Source organism: Ambystoma mexicanum, chromosome 7p, assembly GCF_040938575.1.
Source record: "Ambystoma mexicanum isolate Mex_15411 chromosome 7p, UKY_AmexF1_1, whole genome shotgun sequence".
Lineage (NCBI taxonomy): Eukaryota > Metazoa > Chordata > Amphibia > Caudata > Ambystomatidae > Ambystoma > Ambystoma mexicanum.
The window spans coordinates 463,749,984-463,776,118 of NC_090939.1; the positions used below are offsets into that span (position 1 = coordinate 463,749,984).

General features: G+C 47.4%; 1 protein-coding gene across 2 annotated transcripts in view; it reads right to left on the reverse strand.

Annotated features, from left to right (window-relative positions):
* The window catches only part of ATG3 (autophagy related 3), an 888,364-nt gene that overhangs the window by 555,428 nt on the left and 306,801 nt on the right, over positions 1-26,135 (reverse strand). For both annotated transcript variants that reach the window (XM_069636485.1, XM_069636484.1), the window contains one exon: positions 8,161-8,210. In XM_069636485.1, the coding sequence (XP_069492586.1) occupies positions 8,161-8,210 (50 nt within the window). The remainder of the gene's footprint in view (positions 1-8,160; positions 8,211-26,135) is intronic.

Sequence of the window (26,135 nt, forward strand, 5' to 3'; positions counted from 1 at the left end):
AGTAAACTCCATGGCCCTGTTGCGCAACCGGAACTCTATCGCCCCTTTTTCTAGCATGAGTACCACCTCCTGCCTCAGGATTGGACGATGCGGCTGCAGCACATGCACCGGCGGAATAGGTACCAGAGGACACCTGAACTCCAACGAGTGGCCGAGACGCACCGTGTCTAGCACTCAGCGATCTGATCTTATCTTTCGCCACTTGTCGACATGGATGGTGACCCTGCCCCCCCAGCAGATTGTCCATATGGCAGTAATTGTTGAGCTTTTGTTTGCCATCCCTTAGACGACGAGCACTGCAAACCTTTCTTTCACTGAGCTTGGAAGTCCCGGCCCTTCTGAGCCGACTTGACTGATCACTGATAACCTTGAAATTAGTAGCTGGAGCGCCCGTAGCCTCGATCTCTGGCAGAAGCAAACTGGGCATTCCCAGAGGCTCCACGACAAGCTCGAAAGGAGCGAAAAGAGCGACCACTTTGCAAGGAACCCAAGTATTTAGCAGTTTCCGTATCCTCTTTCATCCCTTTCAGGGCCTCATCAATTTTCTCACCGAGAAAGTGTTCACCCTCACAGGGCATGTTGATGACCTTATATTGGATCACGTGGTGAAAGTCTGTGCACTTCAACCAGGCCTGCTGTCGGAGCACCACCCCATTATTAATTTGGTAAAAACCAGACCACAGCAATATTGATGCTGTGGTTGGAAGCCTCCTCCCCCAATCGAACCAACAGCATGGATTCCTTTCGGTGTTGCTCCGGAAGATGTTCAAGAATCAGGGCCAGCCGATGCCATATTTCACGATCATATCTGGCCATATTCGCCAATGAATTATCAGCCTTCACAGTCGTAGCCCCTACTGTCAAGAAATTCTTTCCAAAGTCGTGGACTTGCTGACGACACCACCGTCGACAACAGGAGCGTATATTGCAGCACTACCGTTACCGATGGAACCACCGTCGGAACCACGTCCTCTGGCTTCCATTTCACCAGAGACCCAGATTTTTTGGAAGAACCGGAACGGTGCTTCGAAGACTCCCGGCTGGACGAAGACTGTGATGGTCCCTGGATGACGAGTGCTTTGACAAAGACTCCTTCGGCTTCGCCAGGTCTTTCTCCGACACTGTAGACTTCTCGGGCCTACCACCAGACCCCTTGGACTTGTCCAGCCGACCATGTTTAGAAAACAAAGAGCCACTCACTCCCTTCGAATGATGCAGCCTAGACGAAGACTTGCTTACTTTCCCCACCTGCGAAGCAGGCAATGCTGCCGATGCTTCTTTGCAGGGGGTTGCTCCGCAGACTTATCCGCTCTTCCTGAAGACTGGCTCCCCTGGGCTGAACCCACCTCAGAAGCCGGGTACGTGCCCTCATTAAGCCAACATATGAGTCGTCGATTACGGTCTTTCAAGGTCTTCTGCAAAAACCCCTGACATATCTCGCAAGTATCCGCCGAGTGATGGGGGTATAGACAGTAAAGACAGTCCATATGACCATCCCCTTCATACACCTTCTTCATTCCGCAGGTAGCACACGGCCGAAAAAGACTTCTTCTGGGCTACCGATGACATCCTAGCCCAGGGACCAAACGCACGTGCAAAAACACTAAGAAACACGAGGTGATCCCAACAGTTTGGAGACGGTTGAAATCTGAAGGGGGTGGGATAGTCATACCAGACGTCCTATTGTCGGGGCCTAAAGCACCCAAAAAGGACATTGATAGGGCACTAAAGTGTCGAAGTTTTCCATAGGAAAACGCTTAGTTAAAGTTACTGAGGTTTCCCAGCCTGAAGACGGGGAAATATTCACTGCTTGTGAATCCATGAAAGATCCAATGCTGGAGAAGGAGCTAGCCCTGAACTCCTAGGCGACAGGTACTCGCTCCAAGTACTACGAGAGGAGTAGGAGGGGACTTTGTAGACGGGTAGCTCTCTAATCGCTCTGTCCACCTAGACCAGGGGGGAAGGAGCAAGGGTTGGTGCAAGAACATCAGTGCCAGGATCAGTAGCCAGTGCAAGGACAGGCAGAAAGACAGGATCCAGCCCGGGGAATAACAGGAGTAAGACTTGGTAGCTTGCAGCTGCTTTCACACGTAGCCGGGGTTAACAACCTCCTTTACGGGCAACATCAGCTTTTTCGGCCTGGAATATAATAGGTCAGACGACGGCTGAAGAGGTAGTGTGTGGACCGTGAGGTGGTTTGCTTCCAGTGATGGCTGAGACAGGGTCAGAGGCTATTTGGTTCATGTCTGCACAATCCACTTCACGTTTGACGTCCCTCCCAAATTACAATACATAGCTCTCTGGTGACTTAACTGATGGTGCTGTGGAAGCCCACCCAAAAGCCCAGCCAAAAGCTTCTCTGCTCCCCCTATCCCAGAAATGGGTGGATCTCTTCAATCAGCATTCAAGCCTCCCCCGCATGATCAACAAGCTTATTAGGGGGTAGCTCAATCGTCCCAATTACCCCCCCCCGGAGGAGCAGGGACAGTGGTGATGACCTCAGGTGATCCTCCCGATTGCCGCTGCCTTCTTACGACTAGTGTCCTGCACTGGGACTTGGGTTCCCGGATGATTTTCAGCAACTTTGGAGGCAAGCCGGGTGCAAAAAAAGAAGTGGAGGAAAGGGAGAGGTAGGCAAGACCTCCATGAGCAAAGCAGAGCAGTACAGAGCTCAGGGATCCTTTCTTGCCTTGCCAGGATACAGTCCGACAGTCCATCCAGTGACCACAACTGCGACACTTCACCTCTGTCCACGAGGGATTTACTTACTTGGTCCTTGGTCCTGGTTTGCTTCCACCTTCCGCCTTCACTTCTACTATGGTGCAAGGTCTCACAGTACTCATCCTGTGCCTCCCCCTACAGGCGCCAAACACCTGCAGCACCAACCACTGCGCCCTTCCCCCGCTGCAGGCTTCCCCGCTGCAGGGCTGTAGCAAGTGACTTATGTCATTGCGGGCATGGCCAATACAGCAGGAAGCTGGGAGAGGCTGTAGGAGGTCCCAGTGGCTGCCAAAGACCCGCCCATATAAGCGGTCAAGGTGGTTTGGACTGGGAGTTCCTTCGTGGAATGGGAATCCATGTCCCCAATAGGGGAGTCACTCCCAGTGAAGTCCCACTTGCCCAGAACCCTAGGGAGGGTCTCACTTAGCAGGTTCACCTCCCTAGCTTCAAAGATTCATCACAAACGGCAAAGATGTGAGCTATCGGGCAAGGACAGACCTACTTCAAGATCTATGGTAACGATCTCCAAAACTGCACCAGTTCCCTTTATCTGTCTCTTGCCTACCTGAACTTTTTCATAAGGTTGTCTAAATGCAGTGTAGTAGCAAATAATAAATATGTATTGTGTACCAATGCTATTTACAAACTTGGTACACAATACATATGTCGGTACCTTCAGCAGAACATTTTTGTGACCTTCCCCACCTGTTGCAGCTAGCCAGATTATTAGAAGCCCTGATATGGGCAGCTAGGCACATACATATTAGTGCTTTAACTAAGATATGAATTATGATCGATTGTAAATAATATTCAGATGAAGCATTTGGGACACTGACTACCTCTCCAGCTTCAGATACTTCACAGATTTTGAGCACTACTGGCACTTGCAGCGACTTCCGTACGCATGACCTCAATACCCTGTACCCCGTTTGAATAAATGTCATCAGTGCTGCATCCTTAGATTGATGGGGCGATGCATGCCTGGCAGAGTGTAGGGATTTATCCAGTGCCCCTGGATAGTGGAAACATTTCTGCCTCAGTTCCACGGTTTGCTAAGAGAACAGGTTGCACACAGAAAGAGTTTTACTGTGCAAGGCACTGACGATACACCCAAGGACTCCCCGGAGACAAATCCTATCCCACCACACCCCAACGCCAGTCAGTCTCACTGGGTCTGAGCCCCACAATGCACAAATACTTAACCCTTTGTTTTTATAGGAACACATTTAAATGGGATGGGGCTCTTTGTTAGCAACCACTCATTGGGATTATAACCAGTGCTGTTTTAGTGATACTGGGTGCATGTTATCCTCACGCTTAGGGAAGCCCCCACAAAGCTTCAGTTTGCCACTCAAATATACATCTTGCTTCAAAGACAATTAAATGATGTGCACAAAAAAAGCCCTTTTAAATTGTCTCCCTTGTTTTCAATATTGCTTTATCAGGCACACCAAAAAGCGTTCAGCTTTTTTCCTGGTACCTCACGTTCTAATCGTCACACAACGCAGCATTATGCCAGTGTCAAATAAGGACTATAACGCCAGGTAACCTCACCACGCAGTATTTACAAAACCAAGAAGCTCAATTTTAACTTAACATGAATTGCATTCTGTTACTTGTAGTCTTTCATTCAAGAAAGGGAAAATAATGCTGCAGTCATACTTTATTAAATTCTAAAAGATGGCTAGATTTAGCCAAGTGGTTTTAGCGTAGAGCTCTGCTGCTGCACGAGTTTACCATAATCACTTAAACACATGTGCCACAGCTGCAGCTATTAGGCTAATTCTGGACCTCTCCATGCTAGCTAATACTGGGCCTCCTGACCTTTGAGAGGTAACGTCTGTGTGGCAACTCTCGCAGAAGGCGACAGACGGAACAGGAACACATTGTGCATAATGTTCACCTCCCACCCCCCGCTTTTTTCTTGAGGAATGTCTAGTGCCCTAGGCAGGCACATGAGGATTGATATGATTCATAGGTGTGTGTCCTGTTGCTACATGCAGCTGTGGAAGGAACCTATGAAGCAACCTTAACATCCGGGCTCCTGTTGCTCCTAGCAGGCAAGCGCTGCACAAGCAACCCTGCAATTATTTCCATGAGCCACAATGTTTCACTGCACCTACATAAGCCCCAAACATCACCAAAGAAAACCAAGATGTTACAATTGAGAGGGGACTTTCCTATTGGTGCAAGAGGTAATTTAGAAGGCAGAATTATGTAATGGAAAGCAGGGATTGAATTGTCTGTGCTCTGTTTGGCTCCTGCCAACAGAGTACAGACAATTCAATCCCTGCTTTGAGGAGCCTCATTAACTTGCCGCAGCTACTACTAAACTCCCCATATCAGCTGGCACCTACACACATGGCATCAATGAGACATTAAGTTTGCATTTTGTAAAGGAGAATTGGAGCATACTGTTAGGGAGAATTCTCTCTTTAGGCTGAATTTCCTAACCTAGTGAGTCCCCCAGCAGCTTTGCTGGATTTCTGGAGTTTGTTTTTTTCTCCTGCCAAGAGTGAGACTCTTTTTCTCCCACTCTTTATGGTGTTCCTTTGACTGCTAATGTGTTTTATGGGCTATGTGGTCCTTTACTCCATAGGGTCTCATGTGTTTTTTTCTATGTGTGTTACACAGCACCCTCCGTGCAGTAACACAGGGGTGTCATAGTGACACCCCACCATAGACTCCATACCCTGGGACTGACTACTGGCTCCCAGGGCATGTAAAGTCACCATTGGCCTTACTAGTCCCAAATTATTAACAGAAACCAGAACAAACCATCATATTGTGGACGTACTGGTCAGGGCAATTCGATTGCCCCGGGGTCTGTTAGTCGAGGGGGCACGTCTCCGTCCCCCCTGATCGAGTTTTGGCTGGTGGCAGTGGATACTACTTTTTTATATTCGACCGCGAATATATCCCTATGGGATTTTCCCATTGTTCGAGGCTACCAACTTTAATTATTTACTTCTCATAGCCTCGAACATACCGCCAGTTTATTTATTTAATATTAATTCGCCGGTTGGTATTTTTTGCCAGGACTCGATTCTAAAATGGAGTTTGTGTTCTCTTCTGTGACTCCAACCCAAGTCGAGCCCTTTGTTCCACTTTTTGGCGGGCTTCTCCACAGAAGCCTCCAAAAGTGGTGCCACTCTGTCTGGGTACCACAGGGGGTTTGGGAGGGGGTTTAGGCACCCTGGACTGAGTTACCTTGGTAACTCGAGTCGCACTCTTGTTCGATTGGCCCAAGTGGTGAGCCGGCCGGCTCACCACTTAGCATGTTTGATTGACAGCTAGGTTGAGTGAATGGGGGTGTGCTGCATAAAAGCAGGGCTTTGGGGACTGGAACTTCAGAAGTCGCCACAGGACCTGAGAATCCGACGAGGGAGAAGCAGAGCCGACCTACCACGACGACACCACCGGTGGAGCCCTGCGGAACCGACTCACCACTTCCCGACGACAGGGAAGATCTCCCGGCTGGAGAGGCTTCTTCCCCTGACTGGTGGGCACAACCAGTTTACCTTCTTCTCTTCGCACCCCAGACCGGCTTGTGGTCGAATTGCCCGTGCCAAGCACCCCGGCAACTGGATAGCCACTTACCACTGGACCGCGAACTAAAGGACCGTTCCTTTTAACTGAGAACTCCGCGGCTGGTTTCTTCCCTGGCAGTGCAACTGACTCCTGTCTTCCTCCCCAACGAGATCCTCTCTTCCCCCGGACGAAGCACCGACTTGCATCCGCTGCCAGGAACAACTGCCCCCGCTGGAGTATTCTCACCACTTTAAGGTACTGTGTCCGCCAGGCCTCCCTTTCTAAAGATTGCTACAAGGTAATAATAACCCTTTAACCTTCTGGACTGGGCTGGCCACCTTGACCTTCTAACTGGTCCCTTTTATTTTGGTCCAACTCCTTTTTGAACCGCTACAAGACTTTTGTACACTGCAACCGTGTGACCTTGGACACATTTCGTTTTGATCCTCTTAAAGTGGATCCGGCCTACTGACTCTAAACTCACGGTGTTACTTTGCCTTCCTCTCTTGTTGTGTTCGTGAAAAAGTGTTGGGATCTGTTTCAATTTATTCTCTGCTTTTCTCTCCCTTTTAAAACGAATTATTAGAGTGCCATCTACGTTAAGCGCTCACCGCTGTCTGAAAATAAGTGGGGCTTTACTTGTCTAATATTCTTCTAAGGGAGTGTATATCTTTTAGTGACCGTGTTTTTGAATTGCTTACTATTAGTGCCTGGGTGTTTTTCTAGATGTGGTTTTAAATAAATAACTATATCTCTTTTACACCAAGCCCTGGTCAGTGTTTACTTGTTCTACTGTGTTCTTTTGACCTATTGTGAATACTCTGTATACTGCCTAACTCTTCTTGAGGGAAGTCTGACTGCTCAGCCACAGCTACCAAGTGAATCTGTGTGGTACAGACTACTACCAAGTGGGTTTACTGCCAAACACCTGTAGTCTTAAATCTTTTGCAGTGGTCCCAGAGGGAACTGCACAGGTTTCTACCCAACACATACCATCAGAAGACAAACATTTTTAAAGCATGATGGGTCATAACATAATGTACAAAATGTTATTGTTTGCTTCAATGGAAGTTAGAATTGTTGTATGCTTCTTAACTTGCCCCTTATTCCGAAGTCATAGGCATAAAAAAAGGACAAAACTTTAGTTTACTTACCATATGAAATTTAGAATTGTGTCCTGCAGGCAATATATGCATTAAGCCCCTTATTCCCTGTGGTAGTGCCTTACTGGGAGAGGACAAAGATACCCAGGAGCCACTGTTACCTCCTGCTCATTTATATTTCGATGCTTTGAAAGGGTTGTAAATAAGTGAGTGTGCGCATTCTTCTATTGAAACAATTATATGGAAAATTACTAATTATTTAAGTTGGATTGCTAAACAAAAATGTTTTCTTTAGCAATTTTGGCTAATCAATTATCCAAAATGAATGTATGCCTTTAGTTACAAAATTGTTATTAAAAATTGGGGCCAGCGCTTACAACACTCAGACTTTCTGAATCCAAAATCTTTACTTGGCTTGAAAGAAAATGTATTTTCATAATACCTCTGTGCGTCCGTTATTTTATTTAAAGCAAAACTGTGATACCACCTACTCATTAATCCTGCTACCCTTTGCAGAGTTGGCCTCAACTGCTGGACCACAGCTAGCACAAGGTGGACCAAAGAAAGCCTACTGGTTGTCAGCTTGTTTAGAAAGGTACTACTCGATTATACAAAGCTGTTTATGTGGTGTGCAAACAAGATGGCCGTTGAAACTACACTGCTCATGTATTTTCAAGAATTGGGTTCATGGATACAGACGTATTTAATGTCAATTTGCGAGTTATGCAGCCATAGGGACGTGGTCATCATAAATGTGCATATGCTAAAGATTCAGTGAAAATGCTAAAAAAAAAAAAATCAATACCTTGTTGTCCAGCGTAATCTCTTTAACGGCTTCTATAACTCCTGTGACACCTGTTAATTGAATAAAACGAGAAGAAAAACATTTGATTGGTGAAAGGGCAGTATAAGGTTTAAGTCACTTGCCTGTAACTATTGTTCTCCAGCATGGGTCTGGCATGGATTCACATGCTCAAACATTTCCCGTTGTCATTCTGGAATCCACAGTAAAAGCAAAAACAGTTTCACTTGCACTTTAAAAATGTATTTTTCCTCTATACCAATAACTGTCCTCTAGGTCATACTGCCCCCATGAAATGACAGTCCTCTCCCTAAGCCCCACCTCTGGCAGCCATTTTCTGATTTGGTAAGCACATAAAGTGGCAGTATGACCAAGAAGAGCTGCAGACGGGTTCGCATGTGAATCCATGCCAGACCCATGCTGGAGAACAATAGTTCCAGGTAAGTAACTTAAACCTTCTCCAGCATGGGGTCTGACATGGATTGCCATGCTCATGAATAACAAACACAGCAGTACACATTACACAACCACAGGAGGTGGCAAGGCTCAACAGAAGCAATTAACACTCACCCCTGGAACAGACTCACCTCAAGCGAACAGGTTGCGTAGCACTGCCAGACCAACTCTTGACTCCTCCCTGGAACCCCTGTCGACGCAGTAGAACCTTGTGAAGGTCTGTGTGGACCTCCATGCGGTAGCCCTGCAGATGTAGAGCAGGGGCACACCAGAAAGGAACACCATCATCACAGCAATCACTCTGGTGGAGTGGGCTCTCGGACAGCCCGGCAGATGCCGGTTAGCCAGCCGATGATCGTACATGATGCAGGTGGACAGCCGCCTTGAGATGGAAGCCTTCACTCGTCTGGCTGAGGTGATGGCCACGAGGAATGCCGCCTTCCAAGAGAGAAACTTGAGTGGGGCCCGATGCATAGGTTCAACGGGTGCCCCCAGAGTCTTCTCAGGACTACGTTGAGTTCCCATGCCTGGACAGCGGCCTTCACTGGCAGAAGAGATCAAAAAAGCCCCTTCAGAAACTCCTTGACTAGTCTGTAGGACCATAACGAGGATCTTCCCGGGATCTGGTGTAGCGCGAGATAGCCACCAGGTGTACCTTGATGGACATGCGAGTCAGACCAGCTTTTGCAAAGGTAAGCAAGCATGGAAGAAAAACGCTTCCACTTATGGCTGTAGCACTTTAGTGTCGACAACGCCCTGGCTTTGGCGAGGACCTCCCTGCAGTCCGTTGGCAGCTCATAACCCCCAAGCTCTAAGGCTGCAGAAGCCATGCCTTCAGGGTCAGAGATCCTGGGTCATGATGAAGGATTGCGCCTCTTTCTCTGGTGAGCAGATCCGGAAGTACCGGCAACTTGAATGGAGCCAACACTGACAGGCTGAGTAGGTCCGGATACCAAATCTGCCTCTGTCACGCCTGGGCGATGTGTATCATCTTGCACCAACACTGTGGGAGTGGGTTGATCACACGGAGCAAAAGAGTAAACGGAGGAAAAGCGCACAGAAACAGACCTTCCCACGGAAAGGAGAATGCATCCCCAATGATCCTCAGTTCATTGAATCTGCTGGCAAACATCTTGCATTTTGAGCTTGTAACTGGCAAAAAGATCGATTGGCGGTCTGGCCCGTTTGACGAATAGACAGTCCATCTGATCCTGACGGAGTTCCTCACTCGTGGCAGGAGCGCAGTTCCCTGCTGAGGGAGTCGACAATGATGTTCTTGACGCCTGCCAGGTGAAACAGGACGAGGAACATCCCCTGTCCAATGGCCCAATGCCACAAGCCCTGAGCTTCCTTGGAGAGGGCTGGGGATTGAGTGCCCCCTTGCTTCCTGATGTAGAACACAGTGGTGGTGTTGTCCATGAAGATCCTCACCACCTTGCCTTTCACAGACAGTAGGAAAGACTTGAGGGCCGAGAACACTGCACGTAGCTCCACAATGTTGATGTGCAGATCCTTCGCCTCCGGAAGCCACAGAACTCTGGCATGCAGACATCCGGTGTGAGCTCCCCAACCTTCCAGAGGCGTCCGTTGTGACCGTCTCCTGGTACGGCAGGGTTTGAAATCCCATCCCATGGGTGATGTGGGAGCGTACTCCCCACCACTCAATCGTCCGCTGTAACTCCTCGTTGAGGGGGCTCTTGTCCGCAAAACTCCAAGACACTTGTATCCAACGTGTATCCATCCAAGAACTCGGCGGCCGCATTTGCAACCTGCAGAAACGGACGAGTTATACGCATGACATCATGCCCAGCAATGACTTCATGGCCCGAACCGTGGCTGTCTTCGCAGACAGTCGCTGCACCTTCCCTTGAATGGCCACTAGCCACACCTCTGAAGGGGATGCTAGGAAAGCTACTGTGTGGAGTCTGGTGCCGAGGACAGTGTGTTCTGGGCTGGCGTTAAGCAGGACTTTGGATAGTTTACGAAGAACACCAGCTCCATCAGTAACCGGACAGTCTCCTTTGTGTAATCGTCGGCCAGTTCCCGGGAGCGGGCACCTATCAGCCAAACGTCAAGGTACGGGTATAGGTGTATGCCCTGCAGGCGGAGGTGAGCCGCCAATGGGGCCAACTTTAAGCTGAACGGTAGGGCCTTGAACTGGTAGTGTTGGCCTTGTACCACGAGCCGTAGGAACATCAGATGTTTCCTGTGGATAGGGACATGGAAGTACACATCCTCTAGGTCCAACAAAGTCAAGAAATCCCCCTTCCTCGAGTTGGCCGAGCACATATTGCAACGCGACCATCCTCAATTTTTGGCACTTGAGGTACTTGTTCAGAAAGCGTAGGGCTAGGATGGGTCTCCAACTCCCTCAAACCCTCCCCGTCTTCTTTCTGACCAGAAAGTATCTGGGGAACAAGCTCTATCACCCCTTTCTGTAACATGGCTTGCATTTATAGGAGCTAAGGGATGTGCTGCTCCTGACTGGGAACCGGTGGAATATGGGAGCACCCGAGTTGGAACTCCAAGGTGTGTCCCTAGGTGAGGGTTCAGCACCCATCTGTCGGTGGTGATCTCCTTCCAGTCACTGACTAACCTCGTCAGCTGGCTCCCAGTGGGGCGCATGATTGGGAGCCCAATGTCTTGGCCGGTTCAGGCTTGCTTGGGTGCCGGCGCCTTGCCCAGTGGGCGAGAGCGACCTCCACTACTGTAGGCCTGGGAACGACCCCTGTAGGCTTCCTACATGGAGGATCGGGGAGGTTGCCTGTACGATGTGGAGTATCCCTTGGATGATCTGCTCGATTTTCCCCTGGAAGAGCGAAAAGAGGACGATAGATGCTGCTGCAGAGTGCCAAAGGAACGTGCCGTCTGCATCTTTATGCCTTGAAGGGATTCGTTGACCGCCTTCCCAAACAGATTTTTGCCATGCAAGGCTATGCCCAGCACCTTTGCATGAACGTCCTGGCGAAAGTTAGTGGCCTTTAACCATCCCTGCCGACAAAGGCAGACACTGTTTCCCATCTGTCGGAAGCCTGTGCCAGCAACGTCCACTGCCACCAAAATGCATGGTCTGATACCACCTCCCCTTCCTGGAAGAGGGCGAGCGCCTCTGTTTTCTTGTTGGGAAGGAATTCCAGGATAGGGCCGAACTTGTATCAAAAAGCTCCAAGTTGTATCGTCAGAGCATTAGCTGCTTTGATCATGGATGCCGCTGTGTATATGACTCTCTTCCCCATGGCGCCCATCTTCTTCCCCTCGTTGTCCGGGTCGACTGATGATGCAAAGGCCGAGTTGGCTGAACGTTTTCTTGCGGCAGCAGACACTACCGAGTCCGGCAACTGGTGTGACCACAAGCACTTGGCGACGGAGTCCGACACCCTGTATTTCTTCTCCAACCTTTCTCGTTTTTGGGTAGAGCCATGAATGGGTTTTTCATGAGGGCCAGGCCTTCCTCCCAAATGTTGTCCAAAAAGGGAACTGACATGATAGTCTTCCTCTTGGACTCCAGTCGCTGGTATAGGAAGCACTCCTTTTTGGTTTCCCCTGGCACCAGCTGGAACAGCTCAGAGGCATTGGAGATCGAGTAGAATGATCACACCTCGTCTGATGGAGAGCCTCTATGAGGGGCCTCCAGGTGCAGAGATTCATTGTCCACGGTGATGAAGTCCTCATCTTCGTCGGTTCCAGTGTCCATGTGTGTATGCTGGTCTGCTGGTGGAGTCGGGTCCAGATGTGATGGAGGAGGCTGATGCGACGGCATCGGGTGATGCTTCCTCTTCTTACACAGAGGCTCGTCAGGGGCCTGCGGTACAACAGGTACCGGAGTTGGAGGCAACCATTGCTGGATCACCATCACTATGGTGTGGAGAGTATCCTGTCCATGGTTATGTCCCTCGGCTGTGGAGGGAATGATGGAGTGCTAGGTCCTACGCCACTGTCCTCGTGGACTGTATGGACTGATGCCTGGTCAATGTCGTCCGTGGAGTAGACGTCCATTGGCTGATCGAATGGAACCTTGGAGGGCTGCTTCGGGTCCTCCTCACCCCCCCCCTTTTCCCTCCCGAGGGCTGTGTACAGGGATGTGAACTGGTGCTTCCCCCCACCCCCCAGGGGTGCCTGCAGCCTTCGCTGCTGCCTCGGCAGCCGTGTTGCACCTGGGAGGCAGGGATACTCTGTGCTGTAGGGACCACCCTCGTCGGGTCGGTACCGCCCGCCGTAGCAGTCGTCGCAGAGGATTCGGACAAAGCAGTTGACACTGTCTTTGGCTGCGCCGGGTGAGCCTGCTGTGAGGCCTTCTCTTCCTCTGGCCTCTATTTATTTGATTTGTCCCTTAACTTGGCCAGGGTGGAGGATTTCTTCTTTGAGGACCAACCCGATGGCAGGCTGGCTGAGGTGGTGGACAGCGATGGCGGTTTATTCGACCTGGGACCCGGCAGAATCGGCCTTGTGGTTCTTGGCTTTGTCTTGGACCCCCATGGATGGGGCATCCTCAAAGGACATTGGCCTCCTCCCATAGGGACACCGTTCTTCAGACTGACCGGTCCTGGGTGAGGCATGACCCTGCTCGGAGGAGGAGTCAGGGGCCTTGCTCGACTTGGGCCATGCCACCAGTCTGCTATACCTGTCTTTCTTAGTTTTCTTTCAGAAGCCCAGGAATATCGCACTCCCATCCTTGTGGTCTGGGTGCAAGCAGTACAGACACTTTTGATGTTTGTCCTGCACAAAGACGTTCCTTAGCCTGCACTGGGAGCAGGGCCTGAAAAGGGTCCTCCCCTCCTTTTTCTCCTCTGCCATGGCCAGAGGGCACAAAGTAGGCACAAGTCAGCCTTCCAGAAATTTCGAACAACAACTGCCCTTGAGGGGTGCACAACTTCACAGACAACGGATCCCCGTTGCCGGCCGATGAAGATAGGAGCACATGGGCTCCGATGGAACAAAAATAGAACTTTTCTGTGAATAACCTGGAAAGGACTACAAAATAGCTCGGAGAGCAACTCGAGGACTCCTAACACTGAAGCGTGCTGTTCCTAACACTGAAGCATGCTGTAAAAATCTGAAGATGGCTGCCAGAAGCGGGGCTCAGGGGGAGGACTGTTATTGGATGGGGGCAGTATGACTCAGAGGACTGTGATTGGTTTAGAGGAGAAATAAAGTTTTAAAGTGAAAGTGAAACAGTATTTTCTTTTACCTAGGATTCCCAGCCTGACAGGGAATATTCATGAGCATGTGAATCCATGCCAGACCCCATGCTGGAGAATTTTAAGAATGATTTCTCCTAGTACTTTGTTAAAATGCAAGCAGTAAAAACATTCCCATGAGTAAGGGTCTTATTGGTTTAACTTGTCGAACAATTCCACACAATCGGAAAGATACTGTAGCATGGTGATTGTATGGCTACAAGTTAAAGAAAGACATTCAAATAACATATTTGAGTGGGTAACAGGAGTTGGTATTTGTTCATGCACATTGCAAGTAAATTCTGAGAATTTTCAAGCACTTTGTAATGACTTGGACTTCCATTTGCATTTTATAAAAGCGTTCTATTACCTTTGGAAACTTTGGAATGTCTACAAAGATTACAGACAATCAGGGATTCCAATGGCTCAGCAGGCACAGGAAGGCTTGCAGTCATAGAAAACAGTCCCCCAATAGGGGTGCAAGATACCCAGGATGGCCTAATATTCAGATGATGGTGGATAGTGGGGTCCTACTGCGCTTTCAGGCGGCAGCAGCTGCTCACAGCAAGGCAGGAGACCTGGGTGATAACGAACAGTAAAATGATGGGGACACGGTCCCGGATAGGTAGAAGGACCAGAACTGCCATTATAGGCCTACCTCATGGATGCCCTGAACAAAGGAATCCCTAAAATACTAAAAGGCAAAGAGAAGAACTAAAATAATAAAAATAAAAAGGGGCATCCCAGTGGCTATCAAAAATGAAAGATTCATTGGGCAACCAAGGAGGTAAAACTGCTTGCGCACCCCCGGTTAAGCCACAATTAAATTACAGCTGCCACCAACTTACTCTCTAAAACCAATGTACAGTGATATGATCACCCTAGTACAAAACATGGGGTGTCCAAGAGGAACACTAGGACAATGAACCTTAAGAAAAGGACAAAGGGTTGCAATGGCAGGGTTGACACTAGGATAAGTCGCTTTGGCCCCCACAAATAAGTTTGGGACCCACAAAAAATAGAACGGAAAAAGCACAAAGGTTAGGGGAGCCTAAAATGGGGCCCTAGAATCACCAAAAATAGGATTTCGTCTTAAATGCCATGCATGGCGACCATCCTGGAGCTTGGCTTTCTCAGTAACCTGTATTTATTATTATTTTACCAACAGGGAGTACATGGTGTAAAGCTAGTTTGTTTGGGCGTGAGAAACTCCACCAATGGAGCCCTTGCATAACAGGTCCTGGACGTTTTTGTGCACAAAAGTAGCACTAGGTTGTACCCATGCACTGGGGTATGTGTTGGAGACTTGAAGATGAACTCTTGGTTGCCACCCTGTTACAGAATAGAGAAGATCAAGCGGTTATCAAGGAGGGCCTCAAGAGTCCAAGTAAGTGCAGCACCCCCTCGCTCAGCTTCCCCAGGTCTCCCTCCACTCTAGCCCAAGCTTCCCTAAATCCCAAGGTGGTCACTAGAGATCGGTAACCCATACTATCTATGATTTGGCTGGCTTGCGGTGAGCGCCTGAATGCAACTCCCTTATCTTTCTTACTCCCTCTAGAGTCTGTCATGTGGACCTAACCTGGAGTTCCACAAGAAGAATGTCAGAAAGTGGTGCCTTGCAACCACCCAGGTCACACACTATTTTCTCCTCGGACGCGCCTTCACTCCTCGGCCGGATGCTCTTTTTGTCCTCTACCTGCCGTCTACTCTCCGCCCTGCTCTTATTCTCCCTCTCTCTCTCCAATGTTATTCAGACTCATGCTTATTATTCCTTTCCCTCTCCAATACACTTTACACTGGCTCCTCTCCTCACTCACTCTACTCCCCATTACTGTCCACTGCTCTCTAGACTCCCATCCCTCCATTCCCCTACGGTTCGGAAAGAAGTTCTTTTTACTGGTTACCAGCCATCGACATCAATGGAATACCCACGTTTTTGCTATTGTTTTTAACCTGCTCTGACTGAGGCCAGGGAAGGCAAAACTACTCCACTGGCATTGCTAAACTCATCTGTTTTGAGAGCACTGATCAGTCCCTACACCTGTGCAGAAGAGCACTGTTCTTAATAAAATACTGGTTTTCCATGCACACATGCCTATCTGTTAAGTGAGGCTGGCACACTTTGCCCCTTTAGCTTTATTTGTAACTTTTTGGTTGCTAACGTGACGTGTCCAGGAAGGGTCAGTCGTAGCAGATTTTTTTTACCATTTTCTTTTTTATGGTCTTGTGCACTTCTGCATTTTACCACATAATGCCATTTAGAGTAAAAATACTCCATGGCCATGCCATGAGATTCTTGCATGTCCTTAGGCCATTTTGTACTTTGGCCTTCTTCCTGCTCTCCCAGTGCCTAATGTTACATATAGAGTAGGTTTTTTTTCCCTAGGAAAGCTTGGTCTGTGTGTTTGGACGGATATGGGGGATGGAACTGTCTGGTCCCAGTCCACATCCACGCCAAAGTATGCCGGAAGCTGGGCAGATGTACTGGCCAGAGGCTGTCCAGGATTGGACAGCCTTTGCCAGTTTAAATGGAATGGATCCTTACCATTGGTGGGTTTCTCCAGCTTGAATCCTGGATGAAAGGGGAAATCCTGCAGCCACTCATCAGATCGTTGTTGGAGCCAAGACCCATTTGAAGATGAGCATCCTGCTGAAGACCTATAACTCATGGTTGGAAGCCAGCCAGCAGCACCTTCTTCAACTGTGCCGGCAACGCCCTGCTCCTTTGCTGATCTCCCGAAGGCCTTCATCAGTGCTTCGACTGCTGGAACACCCAGTCCCGACCCGTGCTTGAGGACACTGCCCTCGGAAGAATACAGAAGCATCCTGGAACAATCCTGTGGGCTTAACAGATACCTTGCTGCATCGGTTGTCATCCAGGGTTGAGCCTCTGCAGATCCCCAACTTGTTAAACAAGAAGCATTTCCTGGAAGTTGCAGATCTTCACCATGAAGAGGGGCCTTCCAAGACCAGTTTCTTGGCTTCTGCCATAATTGTCATTTCTTCAGAGAGGCCATCACTGTTTGTGCCTGCATCACATCCTGGTAGTGCTCTGGGGTAGTCACCATAGGGGTGGTCCTTTCTTCAGTTCATTCGAGGTTCCAGCTGTTCAATGCAAGTGCTCAGTACCGATTCATCGGAGCATGGAACCATGAACTAGCCGGATCCATAAACTCAACGCCAAAAGTGATCTCTGCCCCCAAGACCCCTGGGCTTCCTTCAATGGAACCAAGGTATGAGGAAAGAGCTCCCAGCAATTTCAGGGACTTCTACAGTGGTCCCTGAGTGATCTGAGTACAGGGTCTGAGTAAACATACCTGGTCTGCCACCCCCCTACACCTCCATAGGGTTTAACATGCATAAAGACCTTTGCATAACTCTCACTTGCCAGACCATGAATGGTGGTGTTCTGGTCAAGTAGCCTCCCCAGGGCTTCTACTAAGGTGGTTGGATTAGGAAAGGGTCTGCAAAGAACTCTTCTTCAATTGTGATCTACCTTTGAGAATTGTACAAACTACCTGTTTGATTTATTACCTCTTGTTCAGACTCTAAAAAGACTCTGGGCCTTCTAAAGAGAACTACATTGTGACTTGTGACTCAAGGATCCATCTTTTCTAACTAGGGAAGGACTTTTTAAAGACATAGTGCCTTATTTTATAAATGCTTTGTATGGTGTTTCGAACTCCTTTATGTACAATATAACAGCTCTCTGATGGTTACTTACCTGTTTCTTGTTATTCACTTTCTTTACTACTCTACATTATCCTAAATTGCTTTAACTGTTTAAAAGTGAAGCGTTAGTGCTCATAGCAGAGCACACCATAGTGAATGTGCATATGGCAGTAGTGAATGTTTTAGTGTGTTACTTACCTGTGGTTTGGATTGCTAAAAAAGTGTGTCTACGGCCTAAATAAATATTTGTTGTACATTCTGTCTAATTCTTCCTAAACCGAGGGCTCTGTGTGTGCTTAACTAACCCTACACCACCCTCACACTTCCCAAGTCTAAGGCTTTCTTTTCAGTCTAACCACCAAGATAGAGTTTTGCTAGACAGTGTCTTTCTCCGTTAACAAGAATAGAGAGGACTCTTAATCTGTCCACAGGGCCGATTCTGAAAATCCACACAATCCCCACCAACCCCTACCATCACTACTTGCCACCACTCCTCTTACAGTCACTCATTTCAATCTCTAAATCACCTTTTTCACTCAGCCTCACTTATCCCCCCTACACTGCCACTTAGTTTCACTCACCATACTCACCCACAGCTAAGTACCACTTCCTCTCACATATCAATACCTCACCTTGCATATGCTACATGCCGCTTTCTTCAATGCTTCGTTCCACCGTCCTTCCTATGCCTGGTCTCTAGGTCCGCCTTATCCTCCTTTGACCTCACGCCAACAACCCACACTCCCCATTCTTCCCATGCATGTTTAGCCTTCTCTTCCCTGTGACAATCTCTGCCTTGCTCTCCAAGCACACAGATGGGCAATCATAAAGTGCCCATTTCAGTCCCACCCCCTTTTTGAGTGTGGATCCACTGATGTCTCGCAATAGTGACCTGCTGCAAACAGTCAACTTCAGAGTTCATATTCTGTGGCAGATGAGGGTCTTAATTGCTGGTCCACAGCGAGCAAGGTTCTGCGCACTGGATGCTAGCTGCTCCATACCTCTCTGGTGGGTTGCATGTACCATACTCCAACACAAGGGTTTCTGGATTTGGAAGTACTGCTAGGGAGTCGCTCAAGCTCACTAGACTCTGCAATTGGTAGTCTTGTTGGAGGAGAACAGGTCTGACTCAGGAGCTGGATTAACAAATATAGTAGACTTTTCATTTAAAAAAAAAAACAATCTATATATAAGAAAGGTCAAAGAGAAAAATCACTACACTTACAGGTAACGTGTAAGCAAAAGGTATTCAGAAGAGATCTATGGAGTTCAATAAATCCTTTCTAGAAAAGAGCATGCAGTAACAGGTATGTAAACAGCTTTCAAGTAGGGCAGCAGTTTACAAGGGAACAAGGGAGCTCCATAGTGTAAATTTGTGGCAGTCTTTGGTGGTAAAGTGTTACTTTTTGTGCAACAGTGTTCCAAGCAGAGGTTTCTGGAGTTTTGGTAGAGTGAGTCCAACAGGAGAGCCTTGGTGATGAAGAGGAGTTCCAGGGATGAAGAATTAAAAAAAAAACAATTTGGCAGTGGTTAGGAAAGGAAATCTAAAGCAACATTTTCTTTGTGCTGCTTTTCTCTCATAGAATTCTAAGGGACACTCTTTCCTTTTGCTACGTTTAGACTCCTGTCCTGACATTTTGGAGCACGGAGTTCGGGCGCAGAGTTCAGTCTGCAGCAGTCTTGTTGGTGAGAGGAGCTGCAGCTACTGGGCTACTGGAATTTGAACTTGCTTTTCTGTGTCTCCTGGGCGTGTGCACCTTTAAGGAAAACAACCTGTACCACCTTTAAATACTCCTGGAGTTCGGGCGCAGAGTTCAGTCTGCAGCAGTCTGCAGCTGAAAGCAGAGGTAAGCACCAACATATGGCCGAAATTGGGCCACAGACACGCTCAAAGTTAAAGCAATCTTTACAATTGCGAGACTGTGCTTTGAATGAAAACATGTTGCGCCAACAAGGTGATGTGTTAGAACTAACAGGGGTTTTGGGGGGGGGGGTTATGACTGGTCAAGGGGGCAGCCTGAGGAGTGGGAAGACTTGTTGCCAACAATCCAAAGCTCCCAAAGCTCTGAACCACAAATAACACCCCAAAAAACACCCATACCAACCCTTGTGCAAATTGCTACGGAGAGTCTGCACGCCGTAAGACAGCAACCGAGGCCAACAAGTCCGGCAATGAAACTCGATGCGGCAGTAGCTCCCAATGTCGATGCCAATGTCGAGGACGTATTCACTAACGCTGCTGCAAGCGCCCCATGGGCTGAGGGGTAGGCTTCGACTAGCGAGGTGGCTGAGGCTGGTGGTGAATCCAACATGAAGGCAAACGCTAACATGGATATGAATGAAGACAAAAATGCGGATGCAAGATCGAACGTGATTTAAGTAAACATTACTGCCTTCCAATCTCCGTTCGATGTAACTGACACCGAGTTGCTGGAGATGGAAGTGCCCCTGACCCACACGGACATAAAACTTTTAAAATTCACTTTTCCAGAGAAAACAAAGGCGGGCAGCACAAACATCGCAAATATCGCTGCCACAGAGCCACTTGTCGCGGGGAAGCGGTCTAAAATGGAGACGCAAAGTAACATTAATAAAACAAACACTGTGCTTCCTGAGAGAGGCATGAAAGCATTGCTGGAGAAAATCGGCACTGACGCGCCGAGCAAGAACAACAATATTACCCCACAGCCCCTCACAAAAATGGTACCAGTTCCGCCAAGAGAATCAAGCACACACTTCGACGGGTTTGACCTTGCCGGGCGGGAAGCTAGACTCACAGAGCGTCTTAAGAGCAGACTTTGAAATAATGAAAGAGCGATTGACTGAGAGCATCGCAAATTCCAGCAAAAAAAGACTAAGCTTGGACCCAGATGGCAGAAGCAGGAAGTTTGCTGCACACCCCACACACAAATAATGCAGCACAAGTGCAATATGAAGATGAAGTAGGTTATCTCCTGGTTATCTTGCTTCAGTGAAGCAAATAATTGCTTTAACGCAGTAGTTAGCACGATACAATTTTTTGCTTTTATTGGTGATAGTATTGGATAGTTTCTCGTAGTACATTGGTAAGTGCCATATACACTTGATGGCATTTGTGCGCCTGGTTGGTCAGCCGACACGTGTTTCGACCTTGGGGGTCTTCATCAAGGCTGAAGAATATTTAAAAAAATCATGTGTTTTGTGACATTTGGTGACATAGGTTATTAAGGTACATGAAAAGTGGTGTTAAAGTGAAGTGAATTGATTGTGAAACGTTGTTTACAGTTAAATGGTACATACAAACATTGTTGTGAGGTTTGCATTCAAGAGGGGGGAAGAAGTAGGAGAAAGAAAAGGTAAGTTAGCAAGGAGAATGTTGGCGGTGGCAGTCCATGAATAGATAGTTTTGTAGTGAGGATGATAGCCTCTTACCTAATGTCAATGTTCCTGAGCCCCCTGTGGGGTCCTGGTTCCGTTATGATGGCTGTCTTTTGGGCAGGCGTGGCTCCTGTTGGGCCCTGAAAAGCAATTGGATTATTGTTAGGGGGCCAGATTGCCTGTAGGATGAGTGGGCATGGGCCTGGGTAGGCCATTGGATAATGGAGCCCATGTCTGGTATTGAAGGATCAAGGTGGAGAGGCTCCCAGCCGTGTGGATGTACACGGTGGTCGTGGTGGGCGGGGTCCTGTTGAGGGAAGGCAGGGTCAATGCCCGGCAGCTTCGGTGAGCGCGCTAGCCCATTGGGAAAGTTTGGGTCTTAGTGCATTCGAGCTGAGTGAGTGGTGGACAGAGCGTCTGTCCCAGATTGTGCTGGAGCAGCGAGCTTGTCTTGGGGAGGCAAGCCGCGCTTGGATACCTGTTGCTCAGATACCTTGTTGAAGGTATTCTGTTAATATGAAGGCGCGTGGTGTCGGAGCATGGCTCGTGAGGGAAGGACAGAATTGGGACTCAGCCTGCCAAACTCACAACAATCACCTGGCAAAAGTAAGACTGGCGGGAGAAATCATTAGCTAAACCAGAGCTCTGTGGAAGCGTCCTCCACATCGATATCCTGGAACACATGAGGTTTCCGACATTTACATGACGATTTTCCTGTGGAATTGAGTAACAACTTCGCAATATGCCTCCAGGAAACATGGTTGAGAAGCCCTCCGGTGAAAGATGGCTATGTGACTTTGTTAAATCCAGCAGGGAAAAACTCCCAGCGCCGTCCATTCTCAGGCATGTTAACGATTGGGACAAACTTCGAAGTGAACGAATCTGAAAATCCAAACATTTTTGTTCAAAGCACGCTGATGCAACATTCTACTGACAAAACCTCTAAATTGCAGCAGTTGTTGCTAATGTGTACTGGAACCCAGTTCAGATAACTTCAGAAAAGTTTGTGTCATCTGTAATGATGATTATCGACAAACACCAACAAATTCACCATGACCTTCTCATAATTGTATGTGGCGACATGAACATTACATGGTTCGACGCAAACAGAGACCGGATCATTGAGAGCAGGAAGGAAGGGCAAAATCATCATTCAAGAAGAGCAAAATGGGAAACCGAAATGGAGGCACGTGACTGCGACATGGCCAATGGACAGGTCAAGGGCGACATACCGCCTAATTACACCTGCTATGAAAAGACACTGGACTATATCTGGCTATCAAAAAAATATTGGCACAAAATCGTGAGCTTGAGAACAACACCGACAAACAGTGACCATGACACACTAGTAATGGCCATGACCCTACCTCAAAAATTAGAAACATCGATATTGGTCCAAAATTTGGAGGTAAACAATGGGCGAAATAGGCTCAGAATAAGCGACAAACAAATAACCCTATTGACCAATAATTTCCAAAAGCTGGACAAGTTTGCCGGAGCTTCATTGCACTTCTTCCTCGCCAAAAGGAGAGATCTCTACTGAAAATACAAACAACCAAAATACATACTCACGAATGTAGTATGAAGGTAAAAGAGGAAAAAAAGAAGGCGTACAAAGAAATACGCAAATTAAAAGCGCAAGGGGGCGTGGGTACCCTCGCATCCATTAAACAAGGGAAGCAAAAATATTGCAACTGGGTTAAAGCATTCGCCTTTTTGCGTGATCAAGAACGAGGCGAGGTTATGCTGGGACTAATAAAATCAAACAACTGTAGAGAGATTTGGCGCACCTTGAACAACTGCACTAGAAATCAAGCAGACAGGATGGCTAGTGGGGTGGCTGAAAGCGACTGAGAACACTTTATTGTAGTGTTTTTTCCAAAGAGCAATGAAATAATGTCTCCAGCACAGGAGGCAGTGGCGGCAAGATGGGACTGCAGTGAGATCGCCGAAGATATAAGTGCCGTAATTGCAAAGCTAAAATATTTGCGAGCAGCTGGGCCGGACGGCATTACCAACGTTATGCTTAAAACAAACAAACATGAGTGGTCAATTTTTATTGCAAAATTGTTCGCTAGAATCGCAGAGCTTGGAATAATACCGGCTTCATGGACAACAGCGATAATAGTCCCGATTTTCAAGAGGGGCAATCGGGCTGATCCAGCCAACTATCGCCCGATTGCCATACTTGACACAATTGGCAAGATATTTGCAAACTTCTTGCAGCAGAAATTAACAGCCTGGGGAATCAAGAAAGGAATCACCGACTGTCGACAAACTAGATTCACAAAAGGCGTTGGGACTGAGATCAATCTGACACTGGTAAATATGCTAAAACTGAAAGCTCTAGAAAAAAGGTCAAAGCTTTTCCTAGCTTTCATTGATATGCACCAAGCATTTGACACAATCAACTGCGAAATGCTGTGGCAGAAATTAAAAAACTGGGACTGCCCGGAAAGTGTCTTACAGCCAATAAAAGCCCTACATACAATGACATCAATCCGAATAAGAATAAATGAAAAAGGAGAATTATCAGAAGCTATAAAGACGCAAAAGCGAGTCAAACAGGGCTGTCCCATTGCTGCATGTCTGTTCAAACTGTTCATTGCTGATGTGCCTGTGGTCTTGAGTGACGTGAAGTGCTTCCCTCCAAAGATCAATGGTCACCACATCAACTGCATAACCTATGCCGACGATTTAGTTTTGGTTGACACTACCCAGATAGGGCTGCAACGATTGCTTACGAAGCTGCAGTATTACATGAACTACAACGATCTAAAAATAAATGTCACCAAAACAAAAATCATGAAAATTGGTCCATTAAAAGGAGCCAAAAACAAAAATTTCCGTTGGAGGATCGACAATACAGTAATCGAAGAAATAGTGATACTTAGGGGTCCTGATTAATAAATCATTACGAGAATGGAGCTGGGTGCAAGACATTGTTCGACGCATCAAAACTTTGGCTTTACAAGGTGCACTAATACATAGCCTATACGGAAAATTCACCCTAACACCAGTACAGACCTTTTATTTGCAAAAGGTAATACCTGCTATCACTTTCGGCTCTGAAGCAGGGTGGAACTTGGACCATAGAATTTGGGCAAAATTGGAAGGGTTATTTTGGAAACGAGTATTAAAGCTGCCAAAATACCTATCAATGACCATCAGACACAAGCTGGCATTAGATGAACTATATGTAAACGTGATTTGGAAATCAATGGCACTCTTAAGAAAGATGATAATCCCAAATCCTGAACCGGCGTACGAAATACTCGCTCCAAGCAACACACAACCGTATGCTGATATACTTTTGCAATGGGTCCAAGGACTAAAGGCGATTTTGCAAGCTGCTGACATACACAGCGATATGCTGGTGGCGCAACCGCAAATTGCAAAAAGAAAATTGAAACAATGGGCGTGGATACAAAACTTGGCCAAGTTTGAAGGATTAGTAACAGCTCCAGAGCTCGGGCCTACAATGAATAAACTGAACAAAACGCTGATGTATCTACTACAATTTCCGTCACAACATCATCGTGATGGATTTCTTCGCTTACAAATGAACGCCATTAAAACCAAAGAAATGCTGCTGTTGAGACACGATCAGGCTACCAAGAACGATGCATGCAGATACTGTGCGATCAAAACAGAATCTATAAAACACTTAATAACAGAATGTCCTATGCTCAATGACTTGAGAACTCTGCATCTTTGAAAATTCGCTCCCCTGAACATGAATATGGATATGGATGATTGGTGGTTCCGTATACTAGGTGGGAGCTCTGTGCACCTAACATGTTCAGTCATAAACTTTATGGATAAAATCATGAGTTAAACTAAAATGGAAAGACCTGGCTGTTACAGGGCTTAGAAAATAACAGTAGTGAAATGTGATATGTTGTGTTTAGAGTAAATCGGATAATGAAATGAGAGGAAAATTGTAATAAAAGTTTATTACGAACTATAGGTTACCAAAAAAAAAAAAAAGATTTTGGAGCACAATAAAGCACATCATTTTACTTCCCTTGTATTTTAGCAATTCATTGTTGGGAAAGTGATAGTGCCCAAGATTATAAGTGCTGAAACACTACATCTCTCTTTGGGAATTTCTGGTATTGTTACAATGGCACACACACTTAAAAGTGAAGTGCAGTTAGGATAATTTTTCTTGAATTACTTTTTGGTTACTTTTACAATGTACTCAAAAATATTGGCATCGTCCAAATAAACCTACCTGTGAAGTATAACTTTGGAACTGGAAACTTTAGAGGACAAGGCCCCAAACCAACTTAGGGTAGCACTTGTTCAGCGTTAGGGGAGCTATTCTGTGGGTAAGTACTTACCTGTGTTCCACTGGTTATTGAAGTATATGCTTTCTTCTCCAAATGATGAATGTATATATCTGCTTTATAAGTGTCTGACAATATTTGACAAGGTTTCACTTGCTTAGTGTGTATTTTAAAGGCCTGATACATAAGGCTTAGACATGGTATGCCCCTTTTCCATTAGGGTATAACTACCCCCGAAATTCCTCAAGTCTCCAAGACCTATGGTTTAAGTTACTTACCTTTAACTATTGCTCTCCAGCATGGGTCTGGCATGAATTAACATGCTCATGAATGTTAATGTTCCCAGTGCACACGTAGCAGGAGAGGAAATGGGGGGGGGGAGGCGTACAGAAACAGACCCACCCATGGGAAGGACAATGCGTCCCCCAAGCTTTTCGGTTGGTGGAATATGCTGGCAAACATCTTGCATTTGGAGTTCGCCACCATGGCAAAAAGATCGATCAGAGGTATGCCCCATTTGACACACAGACAGCCCACCTGATCCCGATGAAGCTCCCATTCATGGCAGGCACGCAGTTCCATGCTGAGGGAGTATGCAATGGTTTTCTTGATGCCTGCCAGGTGGAGCAGGACTAGGAACATCCCCTGTCCGATGGCCCAGTGCCACAATCCCTGAGCTACCTAGGAGAGCGCTGGGGATCGAGTGACCCCTTGCTTCTTGATGTAGAACATGGTGGTGGTGTTGTCCGTCAAGATCCTAACCACCTTGCCCTTCAGAGACGGTAGGAAAGACTTGAGGGCCCAGAACACTGCCGTAGCTCCAGGATGTTGATGTGCAGATCCTTCTCTTCCGGAAGCCACAGACCTCTGGTGTGTAGAAGTCCGGTGTGAGCCCCCAACCTTTGAGAGAGGCGTCCATGGTGAATGCCTCCTGGCATGGTAGGGTTTGAAAACCCGTCCACTGGTCGATGTGGGAGCACACCCCTCAACACTATCCCCTGCCGGAACTCCTCATTGAGGGGGA